This window comes from Pelodiscus sinensis, chromosome 4 (genome assembly GCF_049634645.1).
Source record: "Pelodiscus sinensis isolate JC-2024 chromosome 4, ASM4963464v1, whole genome shotgun sequence".
NCBI lineage: Eukaryota > Metazoa > Chordata > Testudines > Trionychidae > Pelodiscus > Pelodiscus sinensis.
Window position 1 is genome coordinate 63,503,623 of NC_134714.1, and position 19,125 is coordinate 63,522,747.

At 43.7% G+C, this 19,125-nt stretch overlaps 1 protein-coding gene across 5 annotated transcripts; it reads left to right on the forward strand.

Moving 5' to 3' along the window:
- Window positions 1-19: 19 nt before the first annotated feature.
- On the forward strand, window positions 20-18,550 carry ZFYVE19 (zinc finger FYVE-type containing 19). 5 transcript variants are annotated; one of them, XM_006128680.4, is made up of 12 exons: window positions 20-321; window positions 728-1,058; window positions 2,303-2,424; window positions 3,279-3,332; window positions 4,704-4,864; window positions 6,259-6,404; window positions 9,322-9,436; window positions 10,160-10,369; window positions 10,953-11,032; window positions 11,628-11,738; window positions 14,866-15,029; window positions 17,976-18,550. In XM_006128680.4, exons 2-12 carry the CDS (start codon window positions 1,005-1,007, stop codon window positions 18,046-18,048), a joined length of 1,290 nt encoding a protein of 429 aa, XP_006128742.2. In that variant the 5' UTR covers window positions 20-321; window positions 728-1,004; the 3' UTR covers window positions 18,049-18,550. The 5 variants fall into 5 exon arrangements, with proteins under 5 accessions (XP_006128742.2, XP_006128743.2, XP_006128741.2 ...); XM_006128681.4 differs by having other exon boundaries at window positions 750-1,058; XM_006128679.4 differs by having other exon boundaries at window positions 789-1,058.
- Window positions 18,551-19,125: the final 575 nt, after the last annotated feature.

Below are 19,125 nucleotides of genomic sequence, written 5' to 3' on the forward strand. Positions count from 1 at the left end.
GGGAAGTTTAGTTTTTTGTTTCAAGCCGTATAGCCCTGCGGATGGGATAGCTGGGATGTAAGGACTACAACTCCCATCGGGCCGTGCGCTGCCATGGCTTTGTTCTTGCCTACCTCGGGTGCTAGTGGGATAAGGGCAGCAAAGTTTCCTTGCCGGGCGCTGCAGCTGGAGTATCAGATCCTACTGCAAGAGTCGACGGGGCGAGGGGCTTGACGGATGCTGGCACATGCAGAGCCTCGTGGCTTGGGGACCGTACACTGGGCTGTGCGGGGTTTGCACCGACTCTGAGTCCAGACTCTCGCTGGGATTCCGGTTGTTACAGTATGTGCATAGTAGCATTGCAGCTTTGCATGGCACCTGGTTCGGACTGGGAGCTTCTGACTAGGAGCAGGGATTTTTGTCATCTTTGTGTGTATGTGCGCGTATGGCGCGGAGCACCTCTGGTTTGCTAAATACATAATAGTGTTATGGCACAGTATGTTAAAGCAGGAATTAAATCTCTGCTTTGGAGAGGTTGCATCCTAAGTACGCAAACATGTACAGTACAACGGGCTGTAGATGTTATTGCCGATAGGCTTTATAGAAGAAGGCGAGCTAGACTGGCTGAGATTTGGAGGAGAGGGAGAGCACTTTGGTGATCTCATCTTAGCTGTAAACATAGAACGTAGTCATTTAGGAGATCAGCAAATTATAATGTTATTTATTATTATCAATGCTTTCATTAAAGGTTTTTGTTTGTAAATGTTAAGCAAGGATCTGATCCCTTCTCCTCCTCTCTCTGATGAAAGAATCTGGGACCATCATTTCTACAATCAGTCGTTCAGGAAGTAAACAACCACTGATACACCATAATTCATCATTTCCCCCAATAGTCTTCCATTCCTCTTCTGAAGGAGAAGAATATTCCAGCACAGCTCTATCTGGACAAATAAACAGCTTCAGGGGATAAACTACTTCCTTTTGTACAGCTGTGAGAGAGTGAGCCTGCATTGCCCATTGGCGCTATGGATAGAAGGTGTTATGGCTGTGCATCCAAGTTTACTGTCTTCAGAAAAGAGGCAAGTCTCTCTTCAACACTGCTGGATAAAATATCTGACTCTCTAAAAAGACAGTTAGGCAGTAGAGTAAGTTTTCTTATGGTAGTGCTTGCTCAATGTAATCTGAAATGCCAACAATTTGAGGTTCCTCATATCAGAAATCGTAATCCCACCTACGGATGTAATAGTGTAGTTGATTAACCGATAAGCAAAAGCTTATAGGTTAATGCTGGAGACTACACGCATTTCCCTCCCCACCTCCACCCCACCTTGCCAGTACATTTTTTAGCAGGCTGGCCAGCAGCCTGTTTCAGTCCTGGGTCACGCTGGGTTAGGGACCAGCCCCCTGCTGCAGATCTTCACTTACAGTGTATTAAGAGCCTGGCGGGCAGGCAGCCCAGCGCAGTTCCAGTTCATGCCAGGTCCTGTGAGGGGATCTGGTTTTAAATTGGCTCCCTGCCTGGCACTCCATGCAGCTGCCTCTGATACAGAGGCAGCAGTACGGAGTGGCATGGGGCTCCTCGGGAGTGGAGTGCCAGCTCCTCTCCTGGTGACTATAGAATAGTCGAGTAACCGATAAGAATTTGTGAGGTTACTCGACTATTCACTTAACTGATATTTAACATTCCTAACCCCACCTCCCACTCTGCTTTACATTTTACAGTTAAAACCTGCTAAGCTTGTTTGACTCTAAGTACATTTTTTATGTGCGTCTCTGTCATTGTTTTCCTTAATTGCATATTAATGACAGACATTGTAATCTCTCTGTATTTAAAACATGTAGGAATTGCTATAATAGTGCAGACTTGTGGTCCATGTAATCTGATAGTCTCCAAATCCTTCAAAGGAAAGAGTGAACCCTTTACTCTACTGTGGGAGGAAATGGCATTGCTGACTCTAGTGGTGATCAGCTTGTGTCTTAAACACTGAAAACTCGTATGTTAGGTATTCTAGCTACAGTAGCTGCAACTACTATTCTTATTCATACAAATATTTCATTTTTCTTTTAAAGACATTTCTCTGAAATATTTTGTGGAAGTTTCTCCGACCTGGTGCATATCCCTGAATCTCTCTGGTATATTTCACAGAATTGTTACAACCAGGCAATGAGACACTTGCACTTCCATTTCCTGTCTTCTGAAGAAGTGGGTTGCGCCCACAAAAGCTCATGATACTATCTACATGTTTTGTTAGTCGTTAAGGTGCTACCAGTAGACTATTTGTTGTTTTTTAAGTTTTTCACTTCTTTATTTCTTTCTTCTCAGTGTGGATGCAAGAACTGTGGACGGGCATTCTGCTCAAGCTGCCTTGGGTTTAGTGCCATTGTTCCCCGTTGCGGGAATACTCAGCAGAAGGTGTGCAAGCAATGTCATGGAGAGCTAACCAGGTAAGATGGCAAGTTGGGCCAATGTGTTTCAGCTTCCAGTGATACAGAGCAGATTGCTGATCCACTTCCCTCTATAAATCCACTGTACACTGCCACATGCACACCATCTGCATACTGGAATCCCAAATAATCTTTTTCTCTTTTTTTTTTTAAGCTGGTACCATGTGGGTTTCAGTTCCAACTGTCCATACTAATGCTTAGCAGCTGAGCAGCCTAGTGATAAGATGTTTGTTTTAATAGCAAAACTTCCAATCAAGAAAGAACCCACCTTCATTGTTTCAAAGGCCTAGATGCTATATATAAGCTAAAGACCTAAGGTTGCATACCGTGGGATTGATTTTTGTTGTAACAGAAAAAGCCCACTATTCAGACCAATAGTTAAGCACAGTTAAGATGATCATATTTGTAGCATATAAACAGGTATTACAGACCTGTAACTCACAATGCTACAAAATATTATAATTATATATTGTATTGTATAATTGTGCAATATTATATATAATTATTGTATTACAATGTTTAAAACACATATCATTTTATATTCTGAAAAAGTAGTAAGGCACATCTCTTTCCCAAGGCTTATCACTGATTGTGAGCTCGAGAAGCTTTCCATTTCCTGCTTTTTTGTATCTGCAAGCTACAGTGGAGTTTGTGTTCCTCTTATTATAGAATACTAATGACACATTTTAAACCAAGTGAATTTTGGCCAGGTACTAGAATGCCAAGTGCCGTGGCAATGGCCATCACAGTTTGTATAGATTTGAAAGAGAGAAGCTATGCAGCTGTACCATTATCTTGACCTCTAAATCAGGTCTGTGTTTTACAGTTGAGATTTATCTGTTTTTTCTTTCCAGAGGAGTGTCTCAGACTAAAACAGCTAAATGGTCTCCGCCAGAGAACTACAAAAAGTGAGTTCTGATTGTTAGTCTAGCCCAGGGGTCTCCAAACTACGGCCCGCGGGCCGGATGCGGCCCGCGAGGCCCTCTCATCCGGCCCGTGGAGACCTTTTTGTCTACGGAAAAAAAATTACGGAAATTTACGTGTATCCTGCCAAGATCAGCCGCCGCTTACGTGGACGTTATGTTTTTACCGAATTAAAATAGAGGCACGCAGTAGTGCGTTGTTTTCCAACCGATCATTATATTGCAATACCTTATTCGCTGCTTACTTTTTCTACTTCCGTTCACAGTCAATGAGATGATATAACGCCATCTAGTGGCGGAGTTTTTAAATGGTTTGCTGCTGGTTCAAGACTTGATTATTTTGATCAGTTTGCCAGTTGCGGTTGACTGTTGCGATGAGGAAGTGTTGGTGTCAATTAGCGTCTGATTTCGAAACATGTTGCACTCTATTTTATTTAGTGATAATTTCCTTCGCGTAATTACTTATCAGTGTGTTTAAAGTATTGGGAATGTCGTTAGTTTAGTAAGAATTTTTCGAATATTCTGAAGAGGAAACATTAAAAGCAACAATCTCTCTACCATAAGTGGATATATTTGCACACTATATTCAGGTAAGTTTAACTTAAGAAATCATAAGAATTTTTAAAAATTGTTTCGGGTCATTTGCAGCCATTCACACTAATACAGGTGTTCATGTGTAGTGTATCAATGTGTTATTAAATAATAACTGAATAAAATAATATTAAATAAATAATTAAAACCAACATCCATGTTTTGATTGTTTTTTATTTGGACCTCAAGTGTGTAGTCGGCCCCCAAACTGCTGTTTGATAGTTAATGCGGCCCTCGGGCTGAAAAGTTTGGAGACCCCTGGTCTAGCCTATTGCAATCTTTAATTGTTTGTTCTTTTGGGTTTGGGGCTTTCTGCTGAGACTGCTGACAAGAAGGTGGGCTTGTAACATGGCCACTTTTCTGCTCAGAACTGAATTGAAACCAGCATCTCTTTTTGGTGAGCTCACTAAACAGCTACCTGTGGATACTGACTTTTGGCAGCTGTCTGAATTAGAACTCTGATCTACAACTGAGAGATTCCATGTTTCATTACTAATCATTCAGACTGCTTTTTTGACCATTTTATATTGATGCTGCTGTGAGAAGAATGGATTTCCTTAGTAGCTAGGAGTATCTCTGCTTCCCAAGGCCCAAATACACCCTGGCAAAGTCAGGAGCAGGTATAAAAGACCTGTCCTATATTCTGTCTTATATCATCATTCTCTAAATAGTGTACTGGTAGAGGAGCTTACATAAGATGCCTTTATAATTTTTGTTCTATGCACCTGCTCAACGTTATGCTTGTTTTTTTTTCTCTTGTCACAGGCGTGTAGCAGCTCTTGAGGCCAAGCAGAATCAGTGGATGGGTCCACAGAATGGCCCAGTGAAACCCCAAAGCCGGGCAGGCTCCAAGTATCAGGGGCTGTCAAAGGAGGATAGAGCTATTGCAGAGAGGCTGGAGAGGCTCAAGGAGGAAACGAAGCCCAGTGAGTTTCATAGTACTGTAGAGGCGTCTAGCATCCATGCAGACATTCCTTTGCAGCTAGCTTAGTCACAGTAGTGGGTACATTATAGACTAGCCTCCAGACATGGAAGGGGGGAGGAGGAAGCTGCTCATAGGTCCTGTCCATGAGCAGTGGATATCTGGGTCCCATTCTCTAGGCTGCTGCTCTCCAATGCACACATTTTGCTGCCCTAAACCTTCACTTTCTCACTTGTGCACTCCTTATCTTGCATGTCTTGACACAGTGAAATAAGCTGTTTGTTTATATGTCTCCTGGGCGTGCCCCTGTGCATGATAACAATAGGAACAAAGTGAATCAGAGGACTGTGCATAGTGCTATTATTGTGTGGCCAAACTATTGTACAGTGGTCAGACATGGGAATCCTTGGACTGGAGTATTAAGACCCACCAAGAGCAATGCAGGGCTCCATGAGTCCATTCCTGCCTTGCAGGAACAAACAAAAGAAGAGCAGCTCTAGGATGCTTGAGTGGGAAATGGCACCGGTGGAGACTCTGCCTCTGAAGAGGGAGGTAGAGCATGCATTTTGCTTTCACTGCCCTAGTTACATTAGTGATAGAAATGTAGCCATGTTAGTCTGGTGTAGCTGAAACAAAAAACAGGACTGTGTAGCACTTTAAAGACTAACAAGATGGTTTATTAGGTGAAGAGCTTTTGTGGGCCAGACCCACTTCCTCAGATCAAATAGTGGAAGAAAATTGTCATAACTATATATACCAAAGGATACAATAAAAAAAAAAAAGGTCCTTTTGTCACAACCATATATACCAATTTGGTATAAAATTGTCACAACCATATATACCAAAGGATACAATAAACAAAAAAATGATCCTTTTGTCACAACCATATATACCAAAGGATACAATAAACAAAAATGATCCTCTGGTATATATGGTTGTGACAAAAGGATCATTTTTGTTTATTGTATCCTTTGGTATATATGGTTGTGACAGTTTTCTTCCACTATTTGATCTGAGGGAGTGGGTCTGGTCCACGAAAGTTCATCACCTAATAAACCATCTTGCTAGTTTTTAAAGTGCTACATAGTCCTGTTTTTTGTTCTAGTTACATTAGTGCTGCAAACTCGTATAATGTTGTTTGCCCCCCAGTCACACTCACCTCATGGCTGGCGGATATACGGGGAGGAGGCAGTGGCTCAGAATGAAGTGGTGGATGATAACATTAGGATGAAACCCTAACAATATCTGAAACATTATCCAGGCTCTGATCAGTGGGAGTAGGGAGGCTTTGCATAACTGTCTGAGGTCCCATTCCGGAAAGAAAACAATTTTCCGACAGACTAAAACTATAGAAGCCATTTCCTTGCTGTACACAAACAGGGTTGTTCTGAATTGCAGAGTCCATCCCGTCTCAGGCAGAGATAGAATCTAGGCTTGCCGCACTGAAGGATGACCCCAGGAAACCCGTTCCGTCTACACAGGAAATGGAAGACCGTCTGGCTGCCCTTCAGGGAAGAACCCTTCCATCCAAAACCCCCAAACCAGTAAGATTCCCTGGCCTCCTTGAGTTCTTGCCAGTTTCTCTGTCTGAGCTCTCCCAGTAGTTGTAGTGTCTCAAGAGAATTCAGAGGCATATCAGGCCCTTCCTCCCTCTTCATTAATTCATGTCCACCTTGCCACTCCAGAAATCTGTTCATTAGTTCCCAGCTTGTTGTGTGAGAGTTTGTTGTTATGTTCCAGAATTGAACTAAGGGCACATGTTCTTCAGTTGGATGAGGACTCAGAGATGGTGGCAGGCCATTGTGGCACTGTCTAACAAACGATTATTTGTTTAGTGCTGGAAGCTGTCAAGAAAGAAACCTCCCTCCCTGAGATTTAGGGTAGACTTTTACAGATCAGCTGTTTGTTGTTTTATGTGGGTGGACTTGGCTTGAGAGGGAGCATTGTCTGAAAGTTAGAGCTTGGTGCTAAGAATCCAGGGTTCTAGTTCCAGCTCTGCCATTGAGTTGCTTTGTAACCACGTGGCCTGATTTTTTCAGAAGTGCTGATCATGCACAATTGCTGTCGAACACAATGGGATGTGTGGGTGCCCTCCACCTCTGAATATCAAGCTACGAGAAGATTTACCTCATGTTGCTCGGGTCCTTAATTCAATTAATTTTTTGTTTTTCTTTCTTTAAATCATTGCTCTGGGGTGGGGCTGGGGATGAAATGTTCAGTATTCAGGCTTCCCAGGGAGAGAGGACAACCCCAACCCTCTCTCACCACAGCAACTTGTGGCAAGGCGGGACGTGCCTGTCCATGGCTGCTGCAGCAGGCACAGCCAGGGAGGGGTTCTTGTGCCCCACCTTGGGGACATATAGACACATACGGACAAACAGACATTCTCTCCTTTTCTCTACCCCGGTCCCCTTCTGGCCCAATGAGATTATAACTGTCCTAATCCCCATCTCTAGCCCTTTGCTGCCCTCCCTCCCCTGTGGTCATTCTGCAGTATAACTGTTCCTCCTGCTAGACTCCTCCCTTTCAGTCAGTCGAATTCCAGGCACATCCCATTGTCCTGGCACAACCAAACCCTGACCTTGCTTTACGTTAAGATAAGAGGAAGCTGCCTACCAAATTTGATGAGCCTAGCTTTTACCTTATAGGAGTTCTTGAAAAAGCACAATCACAGATGGACACACATTTCTAATAGATAGATTAACCTCTTTTTGCTTTAGTTTTTCTGACTATTTAAAAAAATGTGAAAATACTTGTCTATTTCTGAAGGTTGATGTGATGTTCACTAGGCTTTTAGATCCTTGCTTGAAAACTGCTACATCAGCTCAGGATATTCTTAATAAATATTGAGGTGGCATAATGGATGGTCCAAATAGGAGAGGCAGATCCCACAGAGAATGGGTAGATGATGTAGTAGATTGGTGCAGAGCTAGTCTACAGAAACTAAGCCACTCTGCACTGGACAGGGAAAGATGGAAGGAAATAGTGAGGGAGGTATCGGACACCAACGGGCATTGAGCCCGTGGTTGCTGATGTTGATAAAATGAATGGCAACTTAAAGAAACCAGATTAATAATAATTAATTTGGACTGAGACAGGAATATATTTCCTCTTGAACTGTGGTAAATAGAAGAATGTGATAGAAGAGTGTGATAGAAGTTCATTTGTCAAAAGAAAGCAAGCTTTTATGAACTGTTCAGTGAAAATAAAGCATGGCTTCTGTGTAGAGAGATGTCAGAAATACTTTTCAAGTGTGTGGCACAGCATCCCAAACAAAGGACCAAATGTTCAAAAAGTATTTACATTGAGACACAGCTGGGTTGTGTTTAACCCTAAATTGAGCTGGTTGTATGTATGTTTAAATTTTTTTTTCCAAAACTGAAGTAGGACATTGGAAAAGTTGCCATAACTTTAAAAAAATGCTCCTCTATAATATTTACAACTCAAACATTGTAGCCTACTGGTAGGATACGTGATGTTCAAAGTGAAACTGAGAAGAAATGTAAATGAAAATGGTTAGCATTTATCGCAACATTCACTGTGGCTGAGATAAATTAAAAATAGACTATTAAGTGTCAGTGTTTTTTAAAACATAAATGTGGATATTTTTAGAAAACTCTCATTTTTAATTTGGCACTCCTTAATTATCTATATCAAGTATACTGTACTACTTCACTATAGCTATAGTGTATTTACATTTTACTGCCAAGATATTCTTAAAAATTGATACTAACTTTAGGCACCTAAGTCCCTGCTTAGTTGTAAGTGGCCTGATTTTCAAAGCTATCTATGGGTGCTTATATGCCCTCTCGCAAGGCAGTATCTTGAATGTATTTATCCTCACAGTATCCCAGAGAGATAGGTATACACATACTTCCCTATTTTGCAGGAGAAACAAAAGCTCAGAGAGATTAAAGACTTGTCTACATGTAAAATGCTATGGAAGCATAAGTGACTTGCTCAAGGACATGTAGGAAGTCTGTGGTAGAGCAGGGGAACTGAACTAACCTTTGGATGTCTCAATTTAGTGCCCTACCCCCCCCCTTTTTCAAAATCGCTTCCACTGATGTACATGGGAGCTGCTGCATGGTTGCCCAACAATTGTGATTACTGGGTCACTTATTCTGGTGCCTAAATGCCAGGCCCAGTGTTGCATCAGGAATCCATATCAGAGCTGGGATTACCATAGATTGCATCAGTTCCTGTCGCCCAGTTCTGTGCTTAGATTAGCTGTTTGACTTCAGTAGAAGCTGTGTGCGCTCAACACCTTTGAAAATCAGGCCAAAGCATCTCAAGCTGGGCACCCAAACACTGAGGCGCTTTTGGAAATGCTAAGGTTGAGTCAAGGTAGTCTCATAATATGTTATGTGACTTTTTCAGACTTTTTCAATTTGTCTCCTTCCATCACCCATTTAACACTCTCCTACATCTTTCTCCCGTGCATCCTCTTGCTTTTTCCAGGTGCACCAGCCCCCTGATGTCAGAACCCACATCCAACAGTCTGATGACTTGTTAACCCAGCTGGCTGAGGAAGTTGCCATTGAGGAGAGTTATAGGCCAGAAGCCCAGCCTCAAGGTACCTGTTATCACTGACCTCAAATAGTTTTTCTTAGGGTCATCTTACATACACATATTATAATGAGCAGGTACCTCCCAAATCAGCAGGTTTAAAGGTATGCCAGGTATCCTGCCTTATCCCTCCCTCCCACTTACCAACACACAATGTTGACCAAGAGCAGCAACCCAGACCTATGTTCATGTGTCATTGTCTCAGCCAGTGAGAATGTTTTCCTCTTTCAATGGTAATGTTGTTGGATGATTTCTCTCTAGTTCCTCCCTAGTCTGTGATAATTGGGGAGGAACAGCCTAGGGAGGAACAGTTTCTAGAATTTCCTGTCCTTCTGTGTTCTTTAGATGGTTGACACAGTAGTCAAGAACTTGGGATACTGTCTAGAGCCATGCCCCAAATCTCTTGTTGTTGGCTTAAACTCTCTTGATTGCTCTAAATGTAATATGTTCTTCTGAAAAGCGTGTCTCTTCCATGGGACCTCAGTTACTATGTAACTCAGTTACCATGGTCCACATACAAGGATCATGCTACTGTGACTCATGTACCTTGAAACTCATCAGTGCTTTAGCTGTGGAAAAGAGAGAGCTGTGCAGCAGAACATCAGACCTCTCCTACAGTATGAGACAAGTATTTATTACTCTTAGTCCTTTCTTTTAAGACATGGGCTATGCTGGAAGACAGGGGAGTTGTCATTGTAACACATAAATGCTCTGTTTGGCTGTTTTCCAGCTGTTAATACCCAGACGCTGAATGATCTCAATCGGATAAGTGAGAGCAGCATCGGTACTGCTGACCTGGACCCAAAACAGCTGGAGGAGGAGAAGAATAAACTTCTGGCAGAGGCGGCTGCTGAGCTGAGGGAGGCCAACACTAGGGAGGAAAAGATTCTAGAAGTTGCAAAGAGACTGGCAGTGCTCAGAGGCCAGGATCCAGAGAAAGGTGTGTGATAGGAAGAAACACCAGTTTGTGCTGGAGAAGAACAAGATGGTGTTAGCTTAGTTGTCACGTCTCTTTGTCGCGTTGGGAGAAGTTGGTGCCTTTACATGAATGTTGACCTCCATTTAGCAATGGGGAGAAGTTATGGCCGGAAGGACTTGCCGTTGCTGCTAGGAATGGACAGTCCCTTGATGACAGGATTTGGGGTCCAGTGGTTAGGCTGTATGGAGTAGTGCCAAATTGCAAGATTATGAAAATTAGGGATTGAGGCCCCAAGTGAAGCTGTGTGGATGAAATCCCTTGGCCCCATATCCAGGCTGCTGCTAATTCCAGCATGCCAAGACTTGTTTAATTATGCCCTTGAAATGCTTTTTTTTTTTTTTTTTTTTTCCCTTCCTACATCCTGGAACTTTTTTAAAAATTTGCAAGAAAATGTTATCGCCCTTCCAAAACAGATCCATCCCAAAAGGAGATGCCAGTTTGCATTCAGGTCGTCATGCTGAGTGCATCCCTTGAGATGTGAGATGACAAGAGGTGCTAGTCAGTATAGTTAGTATAGCCTCAAAATCTTCCCCTCCTCTTGCAGTTACTCTGGAAGACTACAAGCTCCCTGACAGTGATGAGGAGCTGACAGAAGAAGAAGCCATTCAGAGAGTCCTAAAACAGGTCAGAAACAGCTGTTGGGACTCCATTCTCTTTCCTTTTAAATAACCCCAGCATTTTTGTCTTCCTATTCAGCGTACAATGACCCTGTCTTTACTCCGTGGTCATAGTCTGGCTCTCTCAGATCTTTCACTTCTAAAACTAACTCCACCTCAAAAAGCAATGGTTAGAAAAGCAGTGCTGGAGCCCAGCTGGCTAAGGCTGCAGACTGTTCTGTATGTGTGTGTGTATTACTCCATCTGACTTTTCCTTCCTTGGTTCCTTTCTGGGTGGATATGCAACTTCCCTATCTTGAGAAGTCTCTTGTTTCTCGAGTTGGCTACAAAGTGTAGGTCCCACTATCTGTGGAGTATGCAGGCCCTGGCCAGTCTCTTGTGCTTTTTCCCATTCATGCGCACATCCTGGCCCCTTGGCAGGAGATGATATAGAGCAGCTCACTTTATAAATGTAGTTCTCCCTCCCTGCAGACCTCAGCTATAACATTTGGGCGTCTCTTGTTAGGGTTTGGAGATCAAAGGAGGGAAAGAAGTTTCACTCCAGGAGAGAGGCTCATGTAGGAATTTGAAAGTAAAGACATCTTGCTTTCTGTTGTTTCCAGCTCACTGAGGAAGCAGCTCTGGATGAAGCAAGCGGCTTCAACATCCCTGCTGATCAGGCCACCCGTCCAGCAACCTCACGGCAGTTCCTGCCCAAGAAAGCAAAGCTAAAGGTCCGTGAGCTAGTCAAGCCCTCTTGAAATGACTTGTTCCTATTCCTAATACAACATGACTCTGTGTAATTCACATCTCAGTCCCACTCTAAGGCCGTCTTACAATAGTGCTTACTGTACTGTAAGTTCCCAAAAACAGAGTACAGCAAAGAGCTACTAACCAGCTTTCCCTAGGTAGACAGTCTGAGTAGATGAATGTCTCAGCTGACTTTTCTAAGGCCAGCTAGCATGGACTGTACTTAGGGTCTCCCCCATGCTGGCCAGCGTTGACAGGGTTCTCTATCAGGAGCATGGCTCCTTGAAAAGCCTTCTGTAGGACTGGATGGCATCCTCTGCAATCAGAGGACTTGGTCAGCATATAGTCAGCGAGGAAGATAGAAGGGAAGGGATTCCTAACCCATCAGTGTAATTACACAAAATGTAAGCTACAGTCTACTACTAGAGAGCCAGAGCCTGCAGTGCTGAGGTCAGTGGGCGCTTTTCCAATTGTTGTAGGGTCAGGTCTGTAGACAGCATTAATAATCAAGTGAATATGTCCTCTTATGACATCAATGAGAGAAATTAGTAAAAAGATGCCATATATTCATTGTTATTCCTGCCTATAACACAGCAACATGCACATCATATATATAGTATCCCAATGTCTGTGACTCTGTAATGCTGAAATGCTGGCTGTTCCCTCTGGGCGGCGTTGTTTCCTGAGTCAAGTCCTTCGCTTCCCGCCATGGTGGTCGGCTGACTTCTGTGCCTCTCAGCCCTGCTGAGCGGCACAGAAGTCAGCCGAGCACCACGGCGGGAGGAGAACGGGGGCAGGGTGGTGACGTGCAGGGCCTGTCTGTGTTCGTCACTGCTCCACCCCCCTTCGCCTCCTGCTGTGGCGCTCGGCTGACTTCTGTGCCGTGGGGGAGCCCAAACGGCTGCTTGCTCCCCTGTGGCGACGCAGAAGTCAGCTGAGCACCACGGGGCAGTGATGTGCGGTGTGACAGTGGCTCCAGGCCCCACCCCTGGCCATGAAAATCAGCACCCCACCCCCCTTCACCTCCCGCAGTGGCGCTCAGCTGACTTCTGTGCCACTTAGCCAGGCTGCCACGTGGGGGCAAGTGGCGCAAGCGACCATTTGGGCTCTGTGCTCCCCATGCAGCACGGTGCCCAAACAGCCATTTGGGCTCCGCGGTCCCCTGAGTGAGAGGCAGGAGGGGGAGGAGAGCTGAGAGACACACGGAGTGAGAGACCGGAGGCTCAGGAGAGAAGACCGACACGGAGGAGGGACCTGAAAATCCCGTCTAATTGGGATAATTGGCTAGTACTCTATTAAGTGTCAGAAGAATGAAATGGATTTCTGATCTCCCAGTAACTGGGGTGTCTGTCCTCAGTGAGAAAACATTTCTAATTACGGATTTTATCAATGTGGCCATGTTGCATCTTTCTTACTCTGAGCTTTCGCACCTGAATATTATTAAAAGTTTTTTAAAGTTTTGTTTTTAAAACAACATTTTATCATTAGAGCTGGGCCAGATATTTTTTACCAAAAGATTTTGCAGATTTATCTCATGTGCCAAATTATTTTGGTTGGGTGAAAAAGAAGAACTCTCAGAAAATTGAAAGGTTTTGTTTTCTGACATTTTTCAAAGTGAAACGGTTTGGGGTTTTTTATTCAACACAATATTTTTTTCATTAAAAATGTCCTTCAGTTTATCTTAAGAAAAATAAAATCTGTAAATCTAAAGCAAAGTTTTTATTTGAGGTCAAAGAAACATTCCATTCATCCTGAAACAAGATTATTTTCAACTTTTGGTTTTGCTAAAAAGTTCAAAAGAGTTTTGTTTCGGATCAGTGTGAGGTTTTTTGTTTGTTTGGGGTGGTGGTGGTGGGGTGTGTGTGTGTGCTGGTTTTTTTGTTTTTTTAAACTGTCACCAAAGAGAAAAATCCAGTTATTCACACAGCTCTGTTTGTTGTTTGGGAAAATGTGTCTGCAATGTATTTGGAGAAAGTGTCAGAATATTCTTCAAACGCCTGTGGCTTTTGGGGTTGTTCAGACAGCCGGAGTTGCAGCTTATCACCATAAAAGAGTCAAAGAAGGTGAGGTAATATCTTTTATCGAACCAATTTCTGTTGACGAAAGACCGAAGATTTCAAGCTCCATGGCACTCTTCTTTGGGTTTCTCTTTCCAAGAGAAGTTGGTCCAATAAAAGGAAATCACCTCATCTTCTCGGACCGACACACCTACAACACTATCATCACCAGTAAGGCAGTATAAGTCTAAGTAGACTGATGATCTTGCAGGTAAGGCATTGGACTTGGAATGAAACTCAAAATCTCCCAACCACCACCACAGAATTCTAGCTTGATCACTGGCAAGTCACAAAGCCTTTCTGTGACTCTATTTTACATCTACAAAGTGCGGGGGGGGGGGGGGGGAGGAATAGAGAGAATATTACCTCTCCCCCACCCCTCATCTGTCTGTGCTGCTCTAGGTTGTAAACTCTTGGCAGCAGGGGTGTCTCTTCTTGTGTGTACAGTGCCTTGCCCAGTGAGATCCTGGCTGGGGCCTTTAAGGGTATGTCTAGACTACATGCCTCTGTTGACAGAGGTATGTAAAATAGGCTACCCGACATATTTAAATCCCCACTTCATTGCCTATGTCAGGTAAACTATTTTACATGCCTCTGTCGGCAGAGGCATGTAGTCTAGACATACCCTAAGCCTTGCCCCAACACAAATAATAACTGTAGGTAGATGTTGCTGGTGGCATGAAACAAGTAGGAGAAGCTATTTGCCAATCATGAAGATAAAATTATATGCAACCTGGGCAGGAGCGTTTATTTTTTATTTAGAGAATTAGGTAGATACAAACAAGAGCTTAGACTCCAGGTCCAGAGTTTGGTGCCAAACTTGGACACCCTGGATGTAAAGACACTGAAGTAGTATATGTGTAATTGTAACCAGCATATATTAGAATGGAAGTGCTGTACATCTCTGCTCTGGACAGACTCACACTCTGTAAAAACCCTCCCCAGTTGCTTTCCCAGGTGAGATAACCCTTACCTCACATAGTTCAGTCTAATTCTCCTAAATTATCCCAGTCTGACCCCTGATTTTTGTTTATCTAATTTATTTCTGGATTAGAACCAAATCCCAGCAGCCACAGGTGGTACTAAGAAACCTAGCCGGATTGCTACGGCAGAAGACAGTGATGATGAGGAGTTACCATGGTGCTGTATTTGCAATGAAGATGCCACGTTGCGCTGTCACGACTGCGATGATGATCTCTACTGCCAGCGATGCTTCCGGTACCTGTGAATACACCTTTTGGCTAGAGATACACATCAAGATGAACCCTCATTCTCCATTCCAAGTTAGAATCATAGAAGTATAGGACTAGAAAGGACCTCTAAGAGTCATCTACTCCAGTTCCCTGCCCTCATGGGAGGGCTAAGGATTATCTATTCTAGACCATCCCTGACAGGTGTTTGTCTAACATGCTCTTAAAAATCTCCACTGATGGAGGTTCTGCAACCTCCCTAGGCAATTTATTCCAGAGCTAAACCACCCTGATAGTTACCAACCTAAACTTCCCTTGCTGCAATTTAAGCCCATTGCTTCTTGTCCTATCCTCCTATCCTTGTCCTTTTCTCCTTCATTGTGGCGAATTTTTATGTGGTATAGCAGGGGTGGGGGACCTTTTTTGGGTCGGGGCCACTGACCCATAGAAAATCAGACAGGGCCGTACACCACACTAGTGAGAGGCAAAAAATTTAAAAAGTTGTACAGCATTATCTCACTAACTAATATGAAAGTACAAGCATAATCTGGTTTCAGAGCATAAACTGGGATCAGGAAAAACTGTTGTTTTTGTACTGTAGCACTGCATCTTGAGGTGTATCATGGTGAGGATGTCATGCCTTTTTTTTTTTTTAAATATGTTACACTAGCCACTGTTAGAGACAAGATGCATGAGATGGGGGAAGGCATGGTGGAGGACACCAGCCAAAAGACCATACTCCTCTCAGCCTGGAGAAGGGCAGGGAAAACCCCCCTCCACCTCAAGCCCTGCACCTCCCCACCTCTTCTCTGCCCCCACCCTGCCTCTTTCTCCAGCCCTCTCCCCCGAGCAATGTGCCCCGGGGGACTGGTGGGGCTGGGGATCCGGTGTTGGCAACTGGAGTCTGACACCCCCCCAAAACTCACCAATAGCAGTGGGGGAAGTGGAACAACATAGTCTTAGCTCACTCTGCTTTCCTGGCCATGTCAATGATTCCCACTGTTGATTGTGGGGTTAATTCTACCCCACCCCCCAAGCAATGTGCCAGGAGAGAAAAGCAAGGTGGGGCTATGTTGTTCAGCTTCCCCTACTGCTGTTGGTGAGGGCGGGGATAGGGGGCTGAACCCTTGTAGATGGCACTGTTCTTTCCCCCGCCCTTCCATAGTCTCCCTGGACACCAAGAAGCTCTGGTCTCGCTGGCTGCTGGCTAGCCTCTTGCCCCTCCCATCCATGGCATTGAGGGGCAGGGGGTGGAACATGCTGCCCGTGTACCCCCCATGCGCTGAGATTTGCTCAGAGGAAAGTGTAAGATCTACAAGGTTAGAGTCTGTGGCCTTGGACAATGTAACATTTCTTTTTTGAAAATCTGGTTATTCCCAAAGCACTTCAGATTGGAGAATTTCTACATTTTATGTGCCAAAAGCTTCTAACTCTCAGTTGAACAATGCAATTTGTTGCAATTAAGCACCTAAGGCTTTTGCATTCTGGCAGCATGTTATAAATCTCTAGCTTAATGAGCTATTTCCCTTAGTGCAAGACAATTCTGTCTTGGTTTCTAATTTGTTTTCATAACTAGAAGATTTACCCAGCATTACTTGGGTCCTTAACTCAATTTTTGTTTTTCTTAATTAAATCATTGCTCTGGGATGGGGGTTCGGGGTTCAGTATGCAGGTTGCCCCAGGGAGAGAGGACTACTCCAGCCCTCTCTCTCCACAGCAGCATGGAGCCAGATGAGAAGCACTTTTCCATGGCTGCTGCAGCTCCAGAAGGCACAGGCCAGGGAGGGGTGCCTGTCCCCCAGTTGAGGCAGGTCCAGGTTTGTCTGCCCCCTATACTGCCCAGCCAAAGTGAGGAATGCAGCAAACTGTGCACTTTCCCCTTGCTCCCTGATGAAGGGGAACAGCTAGCAATGTTCCTATATGAATCTGGGAGGAAGGGGGGAGCTTCATGCCCCCCTGCCCTTTGTAAAGGGTGACAGGGAGGGTGGGAGGCTTGGGTCTAGGGCAGTCCCATGGGGAGGGGGGATTGCCCCCAGCCAGCCCCTTTCACCTGCTTGGTGATTCTGGTCCTAGCTTTTACTGCTTAGGAAGAGTTCTTGAACAGACAGACAGATGCACAGAAGAATAGACAGACAAACTCTCTCAAACATATAGTAGATAATTTCTCTTTCTAAAGCAGTGGAGTCATTTGATTTCCAAGGGTAGTGTTGTATGAACACTGACTAACTTGAAGTGTGATACAGAAAGCAGCTGGTAGATTGAGGTGATCTCTGATGTTCATTTTGTCATTTCATGGTTCTACAGAGACCCATGGAAAATGAATATGTGAGAGAGACTACATTACAATAATGAGGACATACATAACTGGTAGTGCTAAATAAGTTTAAGGAAAAACACATCAGCCAGATAACAGGGCTGTAAGAGGCAGAGATGAGAAGCAGCAGAGTGGTAGAGTATTAAGTCAACTGTCGCATGTAGATCGGGGTTTGTGTTTTCAGTCAATAAATAACTCTACCTGCCTAAAATTGAGCTGAAATGCCTTGAGCAGGGATTTTGTCCTTAACAATTCATTTTCAGTGCCATATGCAGCAGATTATAGTCACAGCTCCTGTCATATATCTCTTATTCATGGTACTATGACTGTGTCACTAATTACATTCACATTAATATTTTGGAGAGATCTTTTGCCATTTCTCTCTCCAGAAATCAGAGGACAGAAGGAAGTTTTCTGTATTAGCCTGTAGTCTTCCTCTTTATAAAGAACTTTCCAGGGCAATGTTAAAATCAGCTGTCAGTCTAGATACTGCTAATGGTGGTCCAAGGGAGAACTCCTTAGTTAGCCAAATGTACCAGTGGGATAGTTTCTTGTTTGCATTAACTGGATGAGGTTCTGTGCAGCTACTATTTCTAAGTAGCCTGGTCTGCACAACCTACCTTCACTAAACACCATCTACAATTCTTATTTGCCTCTCAGTGAAGGCCATGATGAGTTTGACCGGAAGGAGCACCGCACATCTAGCTGTTGTCCTCCACGCAAGCAGAAATGAGTCCATGAGCTGTGGAAAGAGAAGAAGATGGAAAACATAGGTACAGAGGGAGATGTCAAGATGGGAAGAGTCCAAGAGAGCATGCGCTTACTACCTAAACAGAGGGCCACTTGAACAATTCAAAGAACCTCTGTAGTTCCAGAGAAGCTTGGCGAAAATGTGACTCCCCTCCCCAAACAGCCAGGGAAACATGGCTGGGAATGAAGTGCATACACGAGAGTTTGTCAGTGGAACATCAGAAATTGCATGAGTTGATCTAAATGTAAATTGCGTGAGTTTAAATCAGGAGGCATTTGAATGATGATAAAGCAAGAGAAGGAGCATGAATTTAAGCCATTGTAAGGCTGTGTGGTGAATAATTTCCTGCTTTTGCTAATGATTTACACATTTGTTCAGAAAAGATGACTAAGCAAATTGATTTAAGAAAAGATAAAATTCTCCATCACTTGATTAGAGTTGTGATAAAATTTCCCAGAGCAATAAAGGAATGTGTGTGGGGAAATCTCTTGAGAATTTCTGCAATTATCTTACAGGGTGTCATCCTGCAGTCATGCCCCATGACCTCAGTTCCAATGCTAGATGGATCAAGAAATGAAATGAAAAGCCTTTCTGTTTTTTGACATACTCTGGCTGGATTTGAGAGGCCATGAGGTGGCCTAAATCTGTAGGATAGTGCGGCTGGGAACTTGCTAAACAGAAGCTGTGTTCCACCCTAATAGTTGCTTCATTTTATTGATAGATGAAGACATTCCTGTATCTGAAAAGCATTCTGGAATCTTCCAAGATGAAAGGTGCTTTGTAAATGTAAACTACTAATCATGAGCTGAATTCTGTTGAAGTCAATGAGATTTGCACACATTTGTTTTAGAGCAGAATTTGGCCGTATATCATTATTAGAACATCTGGGAGACTAAAGATCTCATCCCCTTCTATCTCCACTGCCCCCATATATTTATTTTCATATGAATGATTACCTTAAATGGAATTCTTTTCTTGCCCACCTCTGGTGACTGTCCTAGTGCACATGGCCAGTCCCTAAGACAAAAGCAGTTGAGGTTATGTATTGACCTGGCAAAA